This window comes from Paramisgurnus dabryanus, chromosome 2 (assembly GCF_030506205.2).
Source record: "Paramisgurnus dabryanus chromosome 2, PD_genome_1.1, whole genome shotgun sequence".
In the NCBI taxonomy this organism is placed as follows: Eukaryota; Metazoa; Chordata; class Actinopteri; order Cypriniformes; family Cobitidae; genus Paramisgurnus; species Paramisgurnus dabryanus.
The window spans coordinates 35,451,330-35,472,633 of NC_133338.1; the positions used below are offsets into that span (position 1 = coordinate 35,451,330).

A 21,304-nucleotide genomic window follows, 5' to 3' on the forward strand; every position below is an offset into this window, starting at 1 on the left:
AGCAAATCTTTTGTCTTAAAAATAAAACAAATAAGTGCGGAAAGTTTAAAAAATGAATAAAACCTTTACATGTATAAATCTGGCAGAGCTTTTTATTCAATGGGAGTTACAGTGCATTCAAGTTACACATTTATATTTATGTGTGTTCCCTGGAAATTAAACCTACCTGTAAAACCTTTATGATGCTAACACGTTGTGAATAGTTTTTAGCAGTTTCTTTTCTAACCTTTTTTAGAAAAGTTCATCGACAGAGTTGTTAACCAGCTTGGACGCCAGAGTGTCAATGTGGATGCTTTGTCCACAAACGACCTGGACCAGCTCTCTAAGGTCATCACCCAGGCCCTGCAGGTGGTGGATGGAGGGGAAGGGGTGAAAGATAGAGAGGTCACACAGAATAAGAGGCCAGATGATAAAGTAAAGGGCAAGTGGGAACCTGGTGATCAATCAAATCAGATGGAGAAAGTTGAAAACAACACACCAAGAGGTACTAAGCCCAGTTTTACAAGAAAAAGTTTGTGAGAAATTGATATTTGATATTGAGGCTCTTGGAGGCAAAATCATATTCATTATTGCTGGTGATCATCTTGATTTGATGCATAAAGGTTTTCTTGTTGGAGGGCAAATAATTATGACCTTTAAATCCTGATTTATCATTTATCATAATGCAAACTCTATTCACAGAAACACAAACTGAAGAAAGTATCCACAAATCTGATGGCAAGGTAACAAGTTAAAATACACATGGCCATGTGACTCATACTGTATATCTTACATGAAGTCAATGGAGTTTCCAGTCTCACTTTCTGCTTCCAGGATAAAGGTTTCATTAGCCAGCTGCTGGAGTTTCTGGATCACAACTCTGGCCGTGAATCTGCTGGTCCCTCCCAAGCTAAAGAGCCTTTTCTGGGTTACATTGACCAGCCAAATGCTGGAAGCCCAGTGAGAGCTAGTTTGGAGAACGTCCAGAGCCGGACAACACAAACAGAACTGGACCTGATGAAGACGAAAATGGAACCTGACACTTTGGATCTGGACCCACAGGTAGACAATGAAGTAGAACAGTGGATCCACAGTTCAAAAGGCTCCCTGGAAACGAAACCAGGAAAAGTGACACAAAAACTGTCTATGGATAAAGAGGAGGTCCAAAAGAAGGGGGTGAGACTAGAAGTGAACATCGCAGCTTATACAAGTCCACACGACGGAGACTTTGGCTATATTATCACTGAAGAGTAAGTACAGTATGTAGAAGAAGACTGTTGTAATACATACTGTATAAATAGTACACTGAAATACAAACTATACATATCAAAAACCTTATACATGCTTTCATTTGTGATGGATACAAATACCATAGTATAATAAATAGTTGGGTCAATGACATGACGGTATTTTTTTTGTGTCCGTATGGTTCAATTAAATGTAAATGGGTTAAAATTTCAAAATAAATTTGCAGATAACTTGCATACATTATCTTTTTTGAGGACCAAGTTTAACATTTCTGGTTTTATTTCAGAATATGTGGGGGATAATTGCAAAAATGTCATTGTGGTGTAACGGTCTGTGTCAATTGGTCTAACTAGTATTTTATATAAATATAGTCATAAAAATGTGGAATAAAATATAATCATCTAGTTTAGTGTAATATGATTTTTTTACATAGATTTTTACATCATTTGTCAAAAATTATTTAGAAAACAAAGCTGTTTTCAGCTTACTGTATGTCCGGACAAATATTACAAAAACACTTTAAAATTTACATTTAGTAATAACTAATAAAATGTATTTTCGTGTAATATTTTAAATTATTTTTTTTTTTTGATGATGATGATGATAACGCATACATGCCATCAATTTGTATAAAATATTTAATATTTCTCATTCTTTGGCGCAATTGGCAGTTACACCATTTGACATTTTCAGGTCCATTCAGTCTTAAAGGAACGGTATGTAGGATTGTGGCCAAAACTGGTACTGCAATCACACAACTGGTGGCCAATACACAACATGAAAACACAAACATCATTTGAGAGCTGCAACTTCACTTTTTAAGACAATATCCTGGCCGGACCACTGTTGTCAGTGAGGCTGTTTACACTTGGCATTAACATGCGTTATCGTCGATCGGATCAGAAGTGGACGACGTTAATGCCAGGTGTAAACGGTGTTCAAAACTTTTTGAGCTCGTCCACTTTTGACCACTTTCAACCACATCCAGAGGTAGTCGAAACCACTTTCGATCGGATCGCTTTGGAGTTGCGAAACGCACATGTGGTTGAAAGTGTTCGAACAGCCACACGCTACCGCCTTCTCTCCGCCCATTTATCTAATCTGAGGTATTAAACACAAGTTTTGCGTCTTTTTTAGACTTCTAGCACGAGCATACGGTGAACAGCGCTATTTTAGCCTTTCATTGATAAAACTAAAGCGGATCTCCGTAGTTTCGTTTTGAAAGCGTGTGAAAGTTGCGCGATCCTATTTCATCAATTGCGCTGAAAATTCAGAGAAAGCTCTTACATACACACGTACAAAACTCTGTGCAGCATGTTTACTTGCTAAACAAGCAATGGACTCCGACATAATATTAGTTCGCATCCATATAAACTCATAATTACTCCCGCTCACGTTTGAATGACAGCAGAGACTCGCCCACCGTCTCACGGACCGTCCCCTCGCAGTATTCAGGACAGAAGCGGTCGAAAGTGGACAAAAGAGACGGATTTAAATACTAGGTGTTAACGTAATGTGTCTCTCTCATCCACTTGTGATCCGATCGATGAAAACACATCTTAATACCGAGTGTAAACACCCCTAGTAATATAAGTATTTAAAATGAAAATGATTTCTTAATGTCTAGTGACACATCAGGGCCATTTTATGATTAATTGATATAAATTTCTTACATGCTGTCCCTCTAACTTTCATAAAAATGAGGCAAATTTTTTTTATTGCAAAAAAAAATTTTATTGCAAAAAATCAACATAAATACACTATGTGCATTAGAATATACCTTTAGATGGATTGTTTAATTTCTCATCTTGCCAAACCGTTTTTGTCTCTGACCCAGTTACATTTATGCAATCATGGAAAAAGCAGCAATCTTACGTTTAATCTGTGTTTTAATCATAATGGATGCTATGATGTATTTTTTACAAGGCATCCTTCACTTTCATAGTCCATGTTTATACCCAATCGTTTATACCCAATTTATTTTACTGCATTCAGTACAGGATTTTATTTACTTTCCCTCATGGGTCCTCTCCTGTAAAGCGGTATTAATGTGTATACGGTTGAATCTTTCAAATCGAAAGACAATAGTATCCACAGCCACTGCATTTCCAATTTATCTCACACACGCTCCAATATTTTTTGGCTCACTTACTGCAGTCCCATTTACTATATACTGTATCATGCCATGAAAAAAGAGATTTTAAATGCTGTAAGTGTGTATTGAAAAGCGAGTGGCGGGTGTGAAAAAGACATCAGGAATACAGTTGCCAGTCTTCAATTCTCACTTTTCTTCTCATGTGTGCGAATACACGGCTATATGGATGCATCATTCTTTAGCCTCGTGTGCAAGTTAGACACAAACGCACACCCGTAAACACACACACACACAGCGATTGTGTGTGTGTTTATGCGTGTGCGTTTGTGTCTAACTTTGCTTGGCATGGCCATATCATAAAGACATCACACTTCATAGGGATTCCATTTACACCTTATTGTTTGCCTCATTGCTGGAAAATACAGGTGATTTATCAAAGCATACAAGCCACCTGTGTCCTATTCCCTATGTGTTTCATGTTCCTTCTGTCCTCTCTGTTTCTCCCATGTGCTGTTTCTTTGCTATATATCACTGCTATGCTTTTAAGGTTCAGTTTTATTCGTACAGTACATACTATAGGATCAATTCAGCGATATCTCGATATATACATTTTCTCAACTATTGCCTACATGTTTCTCATTTTAAATGTATGGTTGGTGTTGGAGATATTTGCTAAAGCAAGCCTTCCTTTTACTGATTCTTATATAACTACAGTACATTCTACTGGGTTATTTTAACCAAACACTGAGTAAATATTGGACAGAACACGTTGGGTTATAAATAAACCATGAGTTGGAACATACTGTACCAGCATTGCATTGAAACAACCCAGCATACTGTAGGTTATTTATTAACCAAACATGTGTTCTGTCCAATATTTACCCAGCGTTGGGTTAAAAATAACCCAGTGATTGAACGAACACCCACTGTAACATCCGATCAAACCAGCCACAACGTAAGAAGATTTTAGTGACAAACAACTTGTCTGTCCACGCTGACCGGGAAAATGGGGCGTAATAAAACGATCAGTCACAAATCACAGCCAACTAAAACGGTGTGTGGGCGACATCAACACACTGCACAGCTGAAGAGTTTCAACTGAGAACTGAGAAAAACTTTTTTTAAGTAACCTGCCAGACAATTAAATGTTATTTTGAACCTGGGACCCCTGCCAGTAAGCAACCATCTAGCAATGCCCTTGAAATCTCCTACAACACCCTAGCATCACAGCAGCACCTTTAGAATGGACTAAAAATATATATATATTTGCTTTTTCCTCTCACATTCTCACTCTCTTTTTGTTCCTTCACAGTTCTCTGTCCACAGATCAGGGTCTGAACCTTATGGAGCTCTTAGCTGAGAGAGTCAACCTTCACGTAACAGATTTTCTACAGCTCTCGTAAGTGCTTACACACTGGTACGCACACACATACAGACAGACAGACACGTTGAAGACACAGTCTCACGCTGGTCGACATACTAATGGTGCTAATGGAACACTCAAAGTGTGGTTGTGTTTTGTTGTTCCATTTTGCAATATTGTTTGGGCTGAGAAGTCATTTTCAAGTGACAGCACAGTCATTATGAGCTTTTTCTGAATTCTGTGCATAAGTTCAAATTTTATATAAATGGCTTTGTATAAATGGTTTCTCCAGAGTGAGAGAGAGGGAGAATGCATCTCAGTATGTGTAGGAGTGTGTTATCATGACCTGCATGCAGTGGTAAACTTCAGTTCAATTACAGCACATTTCTGATGATAAATGCTTTTTTCAAAGTGAGAGTGCAGAGATTAAAGCAACTTTCTGCTTAATTGTTTGGAAGTTCAACAAATATGTCTTGATACTTGCTGAGAAACATAGGAGTTTGATTTCTCTACCACACTTTAAAATTAAAGCCAGGGACTTTTACATAAAATGAGGACAAAAAAGTGCAATTATTAGTAAAATAACTAATTACTGCTTTCTTAATTTGATCTATTTGTGCTTTACTGGCCAACGCATTTTTAATAGAGCTACATGTTTATATATATGTGTGTTATAACACACACATGCACACACACACATTTTATTCAGCATAATAAATGTGTTGATGAAAAAGTTTTATCAATAGCTAAAACTCATTTCCTTTATATATTTCTGTCGTGGTCGGTGTGAAAACATATACAAGATTTTGTTGAAGATATGTTTTGAAAGCTCCTGACCATGTCTTTGTGTAAATACTTGTGTGTAGTTGAACATAATAATCCAGGTGAGCTGTGTGTGTTTGGTTAATTTCCTTTCTTAAATGATGGCTTATTCAAGGATGTACCAGCTAATGTATCTTTTGTGATCTGTTGCTTTTCATCTTGTCAAAAATAATGGAAAAGTGTTTTGAATGCTGCACACCAGGGCCTGAAGTTAACTTTTTTGACCACCAGCCACTGTGGCAGGTGGATTTAGAAATCCACCTGCCACAGTGACTTTTTACCAGCCAGTTTTTTTTTTGCCTGAATAGTGAATGATAACACTGTTTTTCATTTATGAATTAAATTTTTAGAGCTATAAAAGTGAATTTCTCTTTGTCTTAGGTTTTTTGATTAACATTAATGACACAGACTTAAGTATGTTAATTGAGGTTACTGTCTCTTTAAGACCATCACAGACACAGTTTTTGACTCTCTAGTCTCTATACATACACTTAAGTTAAGACATAACGAAATGTTTTATTAGAATAAGAATACTGTTGAGATTATTTTGTTTATTATATGTGCCCTGTCAAGAGCAGAAAGACTTTATGTACGCTTGCTTTGAGGAAGGCGTCTCTCCGATGTTCCCTATTGAGTGCCCTTAAACCCGCGCGCGCGCACACATATACGGAGGGGGCACAAACTGCGCACATAAACGCCCCACATACGTTTGTTTTTCATTACTCTATTCGCAAAATGTATGTTAATATACTACAGTATAAGACACAGTAGCGCAACTCTCTTTAAAGTTTACACATCCAAGAGTTCTGATCCGTCACAGCAGAACTACACATCTGTGCAACTGTGATTATACTGTAGTCTATGTCACCATTGCATTCTCATCCCATCTCATCAACAGTTTAATACTTACTCGCACATCCAAACGTAGTCAGAGAAGTGCCTCATCTTCTTTCCAATCGCATGAACGTTGCCAAACAGCAGTCGCATCCTCTCAATGAATCACTCAATTTGCATCAGTGATATGCGCAGGTTGATAAGAAATGAGCGGTTGCCGGTTACCCAGACAAATATTTTAATGATATTCGGGCCGCGGTCAGTCGGTCGGGTTTAAAAACTATTTTGAACAATTCCAGGCGGGTTAGTTGAAAATGTCGGTCGGGAGTGGGTTGTTTATACATTGACCCGCACATCACTGATTCGCATTGGCTACCCGCCAATGTGGCTGGTAGATTGACAGTGTTACCCGCCAATTGCAAAATCCACCCGCATTTGGCGCGTGGTCGGGTGTTAATTTCATGCCCTGCTGCACACTCTTATGTAAAACATTATGTAATGTTATTTTGTTTGAGCTACAATTGTTTTATTTTTTTAAGTTTTAGAACCACACTGCATGCTAGACAAAAGCCATTCAACTTTGTGCGATGCAACTCATGGGGTAAGTTGTCAACAAACAACCAAACAAATTTGAACAATACAATACAATGCAATTTGCAAATTGCAATATATTGTAACTACAAATTATAGCACTAAAAGCGTTTCCCTGGCTGGTAATAATAGGGGAACCATTTTAAATGCCACTAAGCACCTATGTAGTGCCCGTGTAGAACCTTTGTAGAACCCTATTGTGATAGAACCATATCTGGTGCTTTAGTGCCACTGTAACACACCTGTATGGTTCTTCATAGGTGCTATATAGCACTAAAATGGTTTCCCTATGATGACAAGCTTTAAATGCTATTTAGCACCAATTTTTTAGAGTTTAGGGTTTGTTGTTATTGTGATATTTAAGCCTTGTACAATGTAAATGTAAAATAGTGCAACATACAGTATGAAATGCCAGCCCAGTCACACGAAATTCCGTACATAGTGATTGATTCTTTTTCATGATCCTGTCACGAATTTCCGTGTCATTGTCACGTATTGGTTACTCAACTGTTTTGTCCTTTTTCTCTTACCATGGTCGCTTCGGTTAAGGGTTAGATTTACATAAAATAACATCCTTATCCAAACGCAACTCTTATCATAACGCCAGGCGACGATTTTTTACATTTAGAAAATATAACAAAATAAATCAGAAAAAATTACTTAAAGTGACATCCTAACGCACACACCAAATCTAACCCTAAACCGAAGCGTAAATGGTTTAAAAATCGGAAAAAGCAGTTGAGTTACCAATATGTGACAATGACACATAAATAGAAATTCGTGGTACGATCATGAAAAAAATGCGGAAATTCGTGACAGTATTAAGAAAAATAATAAAAAAATTACGTGACTATAATTTTGTGAAACTGGGTAGAAAGTGCATGTGACATTTATTAAAAATCTAATTGTAAAACCTATTAATTAATCAACCTATTAATTAAAATCTACTTTTTATATATTAAACCTCTGCCTAAATGTACAAAATGTGATTTTTGAAATTTTTGTTTGAAGCATACACAAAAGACAATGGTGAAATAGTCATTTACTAAAAAAACATGCATTTGAATAAATGGCCTATAATCATTCAGTAGCTGAGTTCACTGAGTTCACTTCTCCATGTGACAACTAACCCCAGGCGTCTCTTATATTTGCAATTAATGATCACAGATTTCAGTACACATGGTAACACCCAGACATTCGAACACATACACAGCTGCATTGTTTAAACTGCAGTGTGTTGTGGTTAATGAAGAGTGAGTGTACACTGTAAGCCCATACAGGTTGATTGAACCTAAAACATTTATGGAAACTCGTTGCCCTAAAAAAGTTAATTTTGCCTGGTTAAAATAACAATTAATTTTAAGTTTAATGTACTTAATGTTTTAATTTCTTCCAATATTCCTGCACTCTTAACCCAGATTCGATGACATTATGTGTGAGGAAACCCATTGCATATAACTTTAGTTTTTATTACTTTATATTACATTTGATGTTATAAATGGTTTTATAACAAATATCAATAACTGACTTTAAGTCAGTCATTGAATAAACGTGATTCTCCACAGAAACACACCAAAAATGTGTTTTGACATACATTGTCAGTACTGTGGAGAGAAATACAATAAATTGTTCTGAAAAGGGTTCATGTAAGGAAACACTGATCACCTGAACGGTGACTTCACAAAATTATAATTTACAACAAAACAATATCAATAATATAAGAGCTTGAACCTATATGACATTTTATTAACAAATATTTGATTAGAGAAAGTTCTTATCAGTTTTTAATTTGTGAAAAAGCAGAAAATAATCAAAATATTCAGGCGCAAAGGATTATGGGTATTCCTCACAACATGAACTAATAATTTTAAGTTCATTTTACTTGAATGTTTTAGTTTAATAGATTTTGTAAGGTTAACAGTTAAATCAACAAATAAATTTAAGCTTTGGCTTCAAAACAGAAAATATTAATGATTTTTCCTTGATTGTTTGAGTAAAGACAATTTCTGGGTTAACAGTGTAGCATCTCTCTAAACTCCAGACATGATGTCAGGGCTGTACTCTGTGCAGACATTAGGGGGCAGAGAAACACCCTTTCATGGGTTTGCAATCACACTGTCTTGTTCTCTCAAACACACTGAAACACTAACACACACACAGAACATGGCTTCCTCTCACTGTGCACTGGACATTGGTGCTGTTTGCTGATAGCTTATCAGCAGTGATGGTGTTATAGCTAGGGCTCTGGCTTATTGTATCTAGCTTTAACCGCACAGTGCTTTCATTACAAAGATGTTCAGATTCTCTGGCAATATAAGCTTACCTGTGTTTTGCACAGTATATTATTGTGTGACTATACTGTATGCTCTATTTCTGATATTATCTGTAGATATTACAGATCAGGTATTTGTTAATCTGGGTTAATATGATTTAATATTTAGTTCAGTGAAGCTATAACCAATGTTATAACCACTAACAAATATCAGAGTATGTGCTATTTCGGTTGCTACAAAGGTTGACTGGAAGTTACCTTTGACTTACTCTCACCTCCTACTGATGTGTGAATGGGTTTTTGTTCTGGTGACAGATCCATTCCTCAAATCTTCCACCTCCTTTTCTTTTTCTCTTTAATTTTCTCCCTTCTTCACTTTCCTGTCGTATTTCTCTCCAACCGTGACCTCCACCTCACCCTGGTCCACAGTGGGAGTACCTTTAGAGCCGTGTCCCAGATAAATGCATCCACGAAGGATCAGGAATCGAGAAGATCAATTGTTCAACCACTGCACGTTTAGGAGAAAGCTGCCCCATTCACCCCATACCTCAGTGCAAAATATCATGACACGTAAACGGATGTGATCTTAGTGTGAAGTGGGTCAGATTGTTGGAAGTTTTTGTGTTGAAGTCATGGTGGCTAAAAACATCCCTACACAAATAAAAATAAAAAAAAATGAAGCAATTACGGTAACTTCCTAAGACCCGAACTTTGGTTTGTCTTTTTTATTAGATTTCTTCCAGCTATTTTGGGGTTAGGAAGAACCAATAAATATAATAAACAATTATTTTTCATTGAACATGAAGCAGTGTAATTCTCCATGTTTGTGTGGAGGTTCCAGTTACACAGAAATAAGTATTATGGTGCAAACAACAAAAAAATGTGATCCAGGTTTCAGGAGGTTAAGCAAGAGTAAGATGAAAACAGCCACACTTTGGGTTATTTTCAACCCAAAGCTGTTTCAAAAAGGGACGAACCCAACCACTGGGATAAATTAACCCAGAAAATGATTATATTTGGCCCAACAATGGGATAGAACAACCTAGCATTTTTGGTTGAACCCAAAATAGGTTCATTTAAGATCCAACGGACTGCTTTGGGTCAAAAGGGGAAAAACCCAGAGTTAAAACTAACCCAGCATTTTTTAAAGTGCACAGATCTGTGGTTTTAATTGCTTAATTGCTTTATTTTTATGTGTATGGATGTTTTGTGTTTTAGTTTATCAACTGTGTCATGCAAACCCCAGTTTTTAATATTATTTAACAATTTCTTTAAATAAGCAATTCACCATGAAATATTATACTCCACAGACATCTCTGTTAAAATAGATAAATGCATCAAGTGTGCTGTGGGGATCCCCCAGACAGCTGTTTGGCTCAATCACAAATGCTAAATGCTTACAATGCCATCATAGATTTGCACAACATTTCTGGATCTCTTTAGGCAACTAAAGACATCAGGTTTCCTTTGAGGATTTATTTCATTGAGGGAAAATGTATCAAAGAGAAAAGAAAATTAGCCAAAAATCAATATTCTTTAGTGTTCTCTGTTTAAACTATAAACAAAAGCAATGGACCTGCAATTTACAGAGGTAACATTTTCCTTAATTAAACAAAACAAAAGTTCTTTCCAAATGCAACTCTTTGCTTACCTGCAAAGTGATACTCTAGTAATGTATACTCATACCTTATAGTAATGTCTCTCTCTCTCTCTCTCTCTCTCTCTCTCTCTCTCTCTCTCTCTCTCTCTCTCTCTCTCTCTCTCTCTTTCTCTCTCTCTCTCTTTCTCTCCCTCTCTCTCTTTGTCTCTTAGGGTTCTGGGTCCAGCTGTAACTTTTCGAGTGCGTCCCAATGCGCGAAACATCAGCACAGACCAGCTAGTCAGAGTGGCAGGTACAAATGCATTTACACAGAGCAAAGAAAAATGCTCTGGATGCTCTTTTTGCTAATACAGTACCTTACAACCATTATACACCATCATTCAACACTCTACAGTCTATTCTTTTTTGATTCATTCTTTTATTGCATTATGGATTTTGAAAATGTTTTTGTTTTCTAGCGGTACCCTCCCGACATTAAAGCTTACAATAGGGTTTGGGCAAATTTAAATCATAAACTGAGTGAAAATGGACCCCAGTCCTGCTTCCCTTCTTCAGTAACTCTTTTAACATTCAACACACAGGATTTAATATTTGATCTTTAATGCAGAAAAGAAAGAGTGAAAAATGAAAGAAAAAGAATCTGACATCATAGGGTCTGTTTTCCCTTGATCCGTCACAATTGCTTCTAGGAAAAACAGATTCATGCAAATTTGAATTGGTTATGGTGGTTTCTATACATGAAAGCAGGCGGGTCTCTAATGCATAAACATAATCTACTGTAACCCTTGTCTGTCCCATATCTGTCTGTGCTCACTGCCAGAAATAACAAATAAGAGATATTATATGCAAAGAAAAGATAGGAACCTTTCACAAACCTGGACATGAAATGCATACATTTTTCAAAAAAGCGCACTTTGGGTTGCTTTTTTACCTTTTACTAGCATTTAACTCATTGCATGCAATTTTTTCGTTCACTACCCCTAATTGGACACAAGCAGCCAACAATCCAGTGCATGAAGTACATATGGGTTATTATAATTGCAAGTACATTTGGTGTCCAAATGCATTATTTGTTTTTGCTTTTTTACAAATGGTTATTTTTTTTTATTATTATAATAATTGTTATTGATCACAAGATGTTACAGCCTATGGGTCATTCTTTATTTGTGGTGTCTCTACTTTACAACAGTTCAAAAAAAGATGTTTCCATGTTTTTATTCTATAGGATAAACACAATTTGTGCACTTTTAACAATTAATTTTTGTTTTAAAATACATGTTTAAGATTGCATTTGTAACAAAATATGCATGTTCCCGCCACACCTCAGAGAGGTATAATGGATTGTAATGGCAACAATATAACAATATATTTTATTTAACATGTACAATTTTATTAAATTATATATAGTGTACCCCAAATTCATGTCTGTGTGTTACAACAATGGATGTCGCCCCTTAAAAAAAAGGGGGAAATCTATTTGGGCTACTTTCTGTGTGTAAAGTTCATTGCAGGTGCTGGTTGATCTGAGGGGTGCATGGTGAGTGCATTCTTTCTTATAAATTTTCTTAAAGTTAGCTAAATTTTGGACAGTACAATTTCATGTGTCTCACTTTATTAGTGTCTGTGGTGTTATGTTTATAACTTGCAGCTTTTAAGTATTTTAATCAAAATTTTGATAAATACATACTTATTAATATTTCCATTTTAGAAAAGACTGGATTTAGGCCAATTTGTCTGTGGTGTTACTATCTGTGGTGTTACTGTCTTTTGAATATTGGTAACACCACAGACATAAGTGGATGTTTTACCAGTGTTTTTAATTATTTAATTATTAATAAGCTTCAATTTTAATGGATATAACCTATTAAACCAGTTTTAAATGCATACAAATACATATTATTAAAAGAAAACAAACAAGCATTTTTACAATTTCTGCCTCTCATTTGCGACCCCAGATAAAGAATGACCCCCATAACAATAACATTTTCTGCTTAAAGTGCTGAAAATTCTGATTCCTTGTTGTTTGAATTAGTCAGGGTCAATTCTGTTACTGTCAAACTCTGTTTGATAGATTAACAGTTTTGACAGTATGTAACAGAAGAAACACACACTGTCTCTCTCTCTCTCCCTATCTCTCTCACACACATACAGTACATGACTCCCATATAAAATCATTTGAAAAAAGCAGAAAAATAATGCCTTTGGACACCAAATGTACCTGCAATTATAATGCCCCATTAATAATCTTCATTTGATTGTCAATGTTGTGACCCTGGTAGCGCAACTGGTGAGTTATTTTCTAATAAGTGTGTATTTTTTAAGATTGGATGTGTAAGTTAAGACATCTCGCCCTTCTCTGCTTCTGGTTGATTCTTTATATGTGATAGTGTGTTCACACATAACGCCTCTACATCTGTGAAAATGCGCTCTAATTTTGTCCAGTTGCCCTGGTGTGAATTTCGACTTTTACTTGGGTCTGTATACGCAAGTGTGTATTTTCGCTTTCTCTACCCTTTGAGAGTCTCTTGTAGCATGTTGAGAGAGTTAATGGCTGGGCTCGTCAGACCCAAATGTCAGACAAATTGTTAAGTCAACATGATCAGCCGCTCTCACATGGCAGATAAATTATGAAAACCCTGGTGCCTGAATACCAATTTATTACTTTATTTAAACAGAGAGGATCTCTCCTCACACTTTATTACTCCTGTATACACATCACTGATCGCACCTAATCATTTATTCCTATTTCTGTGCCTGTGACATTACTTACACCTCTAAGGAATTAAAGCAACTTCACAGTGCTTGCGATCAGTGGAAATGTGTTGGAAGGATTATGCTTTGGTTGTTACCATGGATGTTTGTTCATATGTCCATATCTTACATACTAAATCTAGTCTGTGTTTACAGAAGCAGTGCTTAAAAAACAACCACAAAACCTGAACTGGTGTATTGAATTGCTTAACACTAGCTGCAGTTTTCCAATGATTTTAGAGCACTCTGTCATACAGTGCTCTGAATGAGTCCATTTATTTTCTTGTTCAATATTGTGGAACAATGTGAATGTGTGTGTCGTAATTGGTCAGTAGCTCACAGGTGTGTTGTTTATTAAAGTACTGAAAGGCTTCAGTCCTTTGTGAAGCTCCAAATGACAGTTCTGTGTGTAACCCAGTATGATATTGACCTGGGCACATTAGAGAACATTACGGACCCTAGATCAGCATATTAGACAGTCGTCTTCCTTTGTGTTTATTTCCCCCCGCATTTGTTGAAAAACACAATGGTAAACGCATTATACTTATCTACTAGTATTCCTCTGGTGCTGCCACAAGCATCTGTTTTTGACAGCAGCTCCCATGTGTTTTGTCTTTTTGTTGGTGCATGAAACACAAATGCATCTTCTTACAATTAACATCCTGTATTTTTCTTTTGGGATCAATGACAATGTCTTTCTGTCTGTCCTTTATGTCTATCTGTCTGTCTGAATTTTACTGCATGAAAAGAAAACCATCACAAAATATTAAACGTATTTAAACTTGTACACTGAAAAAAGATTCATAATTTACTTCATTTTTTTAAGGTAAGTGATTGTTTAAGCTACATTTAAACAAAAGGTTTTTATTTTATTTTATTAAAAAAAAAAATAATTTTAATGTAGCAAAAATTAATTGATTACAACCACTTATATTATAAAAATGAGTATGAGTTTTGAGTATGAAAATTATTTTTTTCAGTGTATATAATATTTTAGAGAATGCGTGTGTTGTTTAGCAATTGGTGAAAAATTATAGATAAAAAATATGACATTATCATTCAAAAGAAGAAACAATCATACAGTGTTAATTTTCATGATGTTTTTTTCTCAAGATGATTTGATTAATGTTAATGTTTATTCTTAAACTGCTTATTATTCCAAACATGCATAACAATCTATCAAGTGTACTATAACCAATCATTACAGACATTACACTGTATATCAATGAGTTATTCTATTATTTATAAATGGTTTGATCATATATTATTAATGCTTCGAAATGTATTTCACAGTTACAATGATTTCCTTAAAATCCTATCTATGCCATATAAATCATTCATTTCTACTTTGTGAAAGCTACCCCTGGTTGAAATACTGTACCTCAAAACCATGGCCGTAGCCAGGGTTTGGCAATTAGTGAGGTTCAGGGGTGTTAACAAATGCTATCCCAGGAGAAAAAAAGTGCACTGAAATAAACTTTAAGTACACTTACTAAATGTACTATTTTGTGCACTCATTTTGTAGTTAATATATCAAAAATTAGTCTTTAGTACTTCATCTAAGTGTACTTAACTGTGATATTTTGAGATAACACTTATTTCACTAAAAATCTATATACTTTTTCAGGTGGATTGAAGTACTACTCAAGTAGAACCATTTTATTAGTATATTTTTAGTGTTTAACTTTTACAAAATACTTAGTACATTTAAGTATACTTTAATTTTTTTACCTGGGATCTTCTGTCTGAACCTTTTTGCCATTACACACTTTAGATACACACTCTCTCTATATGTTTTTGGAGTGGACATTTTTATATTATCCGCTATTTATTATATCACAATTTGTAAACTCTTTACTGTTAGGGTGGATAATTAATTTATTTTCATGCAACAATGCTTATTATAGCATTATACAGTATGAATCGTTTTAATAAGCAACATTAGACTATATAACAAGAACTTTGTTTAGTGCAATTATGAATGTTTTTAGCATGACTTCGTTAAATTCTAACTTCTAAACTGAATAAAATAGCATGGCCTTCTTTATACCCAATAGAGACAGAGCGCCGCGCGTCATAACCTGAAAACCACGCCCACCGGGGGGGAAAACAATCCAACCGTCTCCATTGACTTTGTATTGCGAGAGGCTGCCTCCTTGTCATTTCTGGCTTATAACAAAAAACAGAATAATGCCTAAAAGCTGCTGTGTGACAGTATGTACAGCTAACAAGCCAAAGATCCCAGAAATAAGTTTTTATAAGCTATCGAGCCGTAAAACCCAGCTTTTAAGGAGAAAAAGTCCCTAGTGGACGCAGTTCTACTAATATGAGTACTATGAAAGTTGCCTGTTTCCATTTTTGTGTCTTTAAACGCTCGTTTTTGGGGTCGACAGCTTATAAAAACTTATTTACAGATTAAAATTAAAAACAGAATAATACCTAAAAGCTGCTGTGTGACAAGGTGTACAGCTAAAAAGCCAAAAAACCCAGAAATAAGTTTTTTTTAAGCTGTCGACCTCATAAAACGAGCGTTTAAAGAAACAAAAATGGAAACAGGCAACTTTTCATAGTAATACTATTAGTAGAACTGCGTCCACTAGGGGGAAACGTAGTCGGCGATCCACTTTATTCTCCTTAAAAGCTGGGTTTTACGGCTCGACAGCTTATAAAAACTTATTTCTGGGTTCTTTGGCTTGTTAGCTATACATATTGTCCCACAGCAGCTTTTAGGCATTATTCTGTTTTTTGTTATAAGCCAGAAATGACAAGGAGGCAGCCTCTCGCAATACAAAGTCAATGGAGACGGTTGGATTGTTTTCCCCCCGGTGGGCGTGGTTTTCAAATTTGCATATCGGCGCTCTGTCTCTATGCTTACATATTTGACATATGTCACTGCTCTACATCTTTGTACCAGTGTTATTTTCTATTGATTTTTTATCATGTCAGCAGTAACCCGCCCATCGGCCCATGCTGAATGATGCTAAATGACGGCATTTGATCACTGTTTAGGTGCTGGTCACCGTGTGTTGCCAGATATTAGTATGAAAACAAACAAAATGGGCCATAAAGATAAAATAAGTTCAGAGACATCGCTAACACTAACCAGCACATTCTCACTTATAAAATACATTTCCCAAATTGTCACATTAATTGCTAAAACATTAAACACTACATCTAAAGAGGATTTTTCAGAATGGGATCTGGCAACACTGCGAATGCTGCACCCGCGGCTGCCAGCGCCTCACAGCTGTGAGTCTCCTTCATTTCACTCAAAAATATACTGTCCAAACTTATATACGCGGATGCCAATATATTTATAGTTTCAAATGACTGATTAGTCATTCAGAGAACTTCAAATTTTATTTCTTTATATGAAAAATGTACCAAGGTCCAGACCTCGGTGGCCTCATAGCTGGCTACGGGTATGCTCAAAACCTCTAACTAAAAAAATAGGGTATACACATTACATAAAGTGAGATGGTACAAACAAGCACAAGACTAAGTAAAAAAGTAGGCTTGATATGTTAAGTGTGAAAGCCTTTTCTGTCATTATTAAATCTCTATGTGGATATGGATTATACACATTTTGACATTTACAGTTAACACACACAGGATGTACGTGTATAATAATAAACTCTTTGATGAGATGTGTTAAGAAGTAGAAATTGATCAAAGTGGCAAATATAGATATTTCATTAAATATGAAAATGATATTAAAATCTAAAATTCATGATAATAAATGATAATGAGGGATTAGCGAATACTTTATATCGATTTAAAGCTGTAATACAGGGTTATCTTTATTCCTGTGATACAGTGCACTCTCTCAAAAGTGGTTTTGAAGTGTCAAAGCAGTTACGACACCTCATTTCTGTAGCCATGGCTTCACAAACATGTAACCAATAATTTTCCCTGACAAAAAAATAATCACTTCCTGTCAAGCTATTTCCAGTGAAGCCACAGCAGTGTAGATGGGTAGGCTTATATCCTGTTGGGTCTATGTATATGGGCAGGGATTTGGTATTCTAATGCAAAGCTCCGCTCAAGTCTTTCAAGCTGCTAGCAACACAGCAACTAACTGAAGGGCTTTATGGGGGGTCCGGGGTACTTTCATTAGGATTGAGGAATTTGCTGTTGTACTCTATTCATCTGGAAAGAAAGATTTTGACAAAAGAGCTGGATATGGTAATCCCTGCCTGCTCTCAAAACAAAAGATGAACCCCCTGCTTTATCTGTGCGTATGTGTGTGTGTGTAGGTGTTTGTGTGTGTCCTTCACAATCATTTACCGGGCCATTGATTCATCCAAGTGTTGATGAAATGGCACCCTAAACTGCACAGTGTAATCTTACATTGTGTCATCTCTCTCTTCATCTCTCTCTTTCTTATTTTTCTAAAGCGTTTTTTTTTTTCGCCTGCCACATTTTATTTCTCCCTGTTTTGCTCCTTTTCACCTTTTGCAGTCTTTAAGTTAATTCACATAGTTTGTTTTGTGTTTTATTTTGGTGTCCTCTGGTCTCTTTACTGTGTAATGTGTAGTGATAATGAGCTACAGTCATTAGCTTGAACGTTTATTCTTTTGTTATTGTCTTTGATTCAGCTCAAATCAAATTTTTTTTCGAATGGCGCTTTTTGCAATTTAGCATTTCAGCAAAGCAGCTTTTTAGTATAAAAGTGAAATTTGCTAAGTGTAAAAATGCAATGTTTATTTATTTACTTGCTTATTGTTTGTTTGTTTATTCTTAAAGCCACTCCAGCATCTATGGCTATATTCATGGTGAGAACTTGGTTAATTTGGGGGAAAGGCAATTTTGCATCTCCAATGCACCTAACCTGCATGAGTACCCAAAGTAAACCCAAGCTGACACAGGGAAAACATGTACATTTCACACAACCGGGGCTCGAGCTGGGGACCTTCTTTCTGTGAGGCATGCAAAGTGCTACCCATTGTGCCACCCCCACTTGCTTATTGTGACACAGGTGCACAGATGTTCCAAGTGGCTTAATGCAACACTGCATATTTACAAACGCCATACACCTAAAGGATTATTAGGAACACCATACTAATACTGTGTTTGACCCCCTTTCGCCTTCAGAACTGCATTAATTCTACGTGGCATTGATTCAACAAGGTGCTGAAAGCATTCTTTAAAATGTTGGCCCATATTGATAGGATAGCATCTTGCAGTTGATGGAGATTTGTGGGATGCACATCCAGGGCACGAAGCTCCCGTTCCACCACATCCCAAAGATGCTCTATTGGGTTGAGATCTGGTGACTGTGGGGGCCATTTTAGTACAGTGAACTAATTTTCATGTTCAAGAAACCAATTTGAAATGATTGGAGCTTTGTGACATGGTGCATTATCCTGCTGAAAGTAGCCATCAGAGTATACATGTTGGTCGTAAAGGATGGACATGGTCAGAAACAATGCTCAGGTAGGCTGTGGCATTTAAACGATGCCTAATTGGCACTAAGGGGCCTAAAGTGTGCCAAGAAAACATCCCCCACACCATTACACCACCACCACCAGCCTGCACAGTGGTAACAAGGCATGATGGATCCATGTTCTGATTACGCCGAATTCTGACTCTACCATCTGAATGTCTCAACAGAAATTGAGACTCATCAGACCAGGCAACATTTTTCCAGTCTTCAACTGTCCAATTTTGGTGAGCTTGTGCAAATTGTAGCCTCTTTTTCCTATTTGTAGTGGAGATGAGTGGTACCCGGTGGGGTCTTCTGCTGTTGTAGCCCATCCGCCTCAAGGTTGTGTGTGTTGTGGCTTTACAAATGCTTTGCTGCATACCTCAGTTGTAACGAGTGGTTATTTCAGTCAAAGTTGCTCTTCTATCAGCTTAAATCAGTCGGCCCATTCTCCTCTGACCTCTAGCATCAACAAGACATTTTCGCCCACAGGACTGCCGCATACTGGATGTTTTTCCCTTTTCAGACCATTCTTTGTAAACCCTAGAAATGGTTGTGCGTGAAAATCCCAGTAACTGAGCAGATTGTGGCACCAACAACCATGCCACGCTCAAAATTGCTTAAATCCCCTTTCTTTCCCATTCTGACATTCAGTTTGGAGTTCAGGAGATTGTCTTGACTAGGACCACACCCCTAAATGAATTGAAGCAACTGCCATGTGATTGGTTGATTAGATAATTGTATTCATGAGAAATTGAACAGGTGTTCCTAATAATCCTTTAGGTGAGTGTATATATTCTGTACACATTGTTATGCCCCTAAAAATGCCGTCAAAAAAACTGCAAGCTATGTTTTTTTTTAAGAAACATTCTGCATCATCATTTGTCTTTCGGTTGAGGTTTCATTCTGTTGTACACTGGTGCATTTTTTATGATGCTCTGATCAGACGATATTAAACTCTTAATGCTGTATATCAATCATAAGAGAAAATGGCTTCATCTAAATTCACATGCTAAAAGGGAGCGTGAATTGTAGATTTTTTCTCAGATAAGGAGCAAAACCTTTTGATAAAACAGAATGCATTTTGCTTCAGCCACTTTAAAGTGGAATGTTTTGTGTGGGAGTTGTGTTAGTGTGCGTTGAGGTTTTAGAGAGTGGATGTGCTCTTCTGTAGCTATGCTATTTCGATCTCAGTGTTTTAATGTGGATCCTGTATGTTGCAAAACATTGCCATATATACTTTTACATATTCTGACAAAAATATTACAAAAAAATTGTCAGGAACAGCAGTAAATGTATCATTTGTAAGAATTATAAAAATAATTGATATAAAATAAATCATAATAATGTGATATTTAATAAATAAAATAATCCATATTTCCTATTCTCTATAAAAAATACACTTACAAATAGGCAATCATATATATTTTAACAACACCAATGTCAATTTAGCCACAGCCTGTGTATGTGTATTAGGGTGTGAAAGGTTAGTGGGTGGAGAGATGTGACCATTCTTTGTCTGTCTTCGGGTCTCTAAGGGGTTGACCCTGGTGCCCAGGCCGTGAGAACCCTGGATGGGTCAGAGTCAGGACAGGTTAGGGCAGATGGAACATGGAACCCTGATGGTAACATCCCAGTGGGAGAACAATCCCAGTGTTAAAGCCATCTCCACCTGCTACCACACCAGTAAGAACATTGAAAAAGAGACAATGAGTTAATGTAAGGAGATAAAAGAAACGCAAGTGCTAAAATACTGTACACTATACCCCAGGCAGAAGCTAAAAGGGACTGTGATACCGTCATGTCATTGGTCACAACCTCATAGAAGAACAACGGCCATGCACTTACAGGGTGACAGTTCGTGACAGCTTCATTTATCCTTCCCTTTATCTTCCTCTCCCCTCTGTTCTGGAAGTTAAACTAAGCCGGCGTCTGTTTAAGAGTCTGGTTACTTCATCTGATTTGTACTCCTTCAATCTCATGTAGTCTTTATTTTCCGACTGACATTTCTTCACATCCGTCCACATCTCTGACATCTCTGCTGTGTTTACTTCCTCACCCACTCATCTCTTTCTCTCTCTGGCTGGATCGCTCTGCCTCTCTTTCTCTCTCTGTAATTGCAGTGGTGCGGTGCAGGGGCTGCTCGTCTGCGCTCCAGCTGGGCAGATTAGCATAGATCTCCCACGCAGACACAGTTGACCTTCACTCCACCAAACACTTGTCAAAATGCCAGCCATAATTACCCTGGCCTCTCCAAGTAAAGTAATGGCTTACATATACCTGACTCACTCTTTGCCACCAATTGGATGTGAAATACATGTGTG

General features: G+C 36.7%; 1 protein-coding gene across 1 annotated transcript in view; it reads left to right on the forward strand.

Annotated features, from left to right (window-relative positions):
* ptprn2 (protein tyrosine phosphatase receptor type N2) overlaps positions 1 to 21,304 on the forward strand; it is a 177,350-nt gene that overhangs the window by 51,365 nt on the left and 104,681 nt on the right. The window contains exons 7-11 of the mRNA XM_065289392.2: positions 236 to 484; positions 682 to 722; positions 814 to 1,229; positions 4,635 to 4,721; positions 11,017 to 11,096. Coding sequence (XP_065145464.1) covers positions 236 to 484; positions 682 to 722; positions 814 to 1,229; positions 4,635 to 4,721; positions 11,017 to 11,096 — 873 coding nt within the window. The remainder of the gene's footprint in view (positions 1 to 235; positions 485 to 681; positions 723 to 813; positions 1,230 to 4,634; positions 4,722 to 11,016; positions 11,097 to 21,304) is intronic.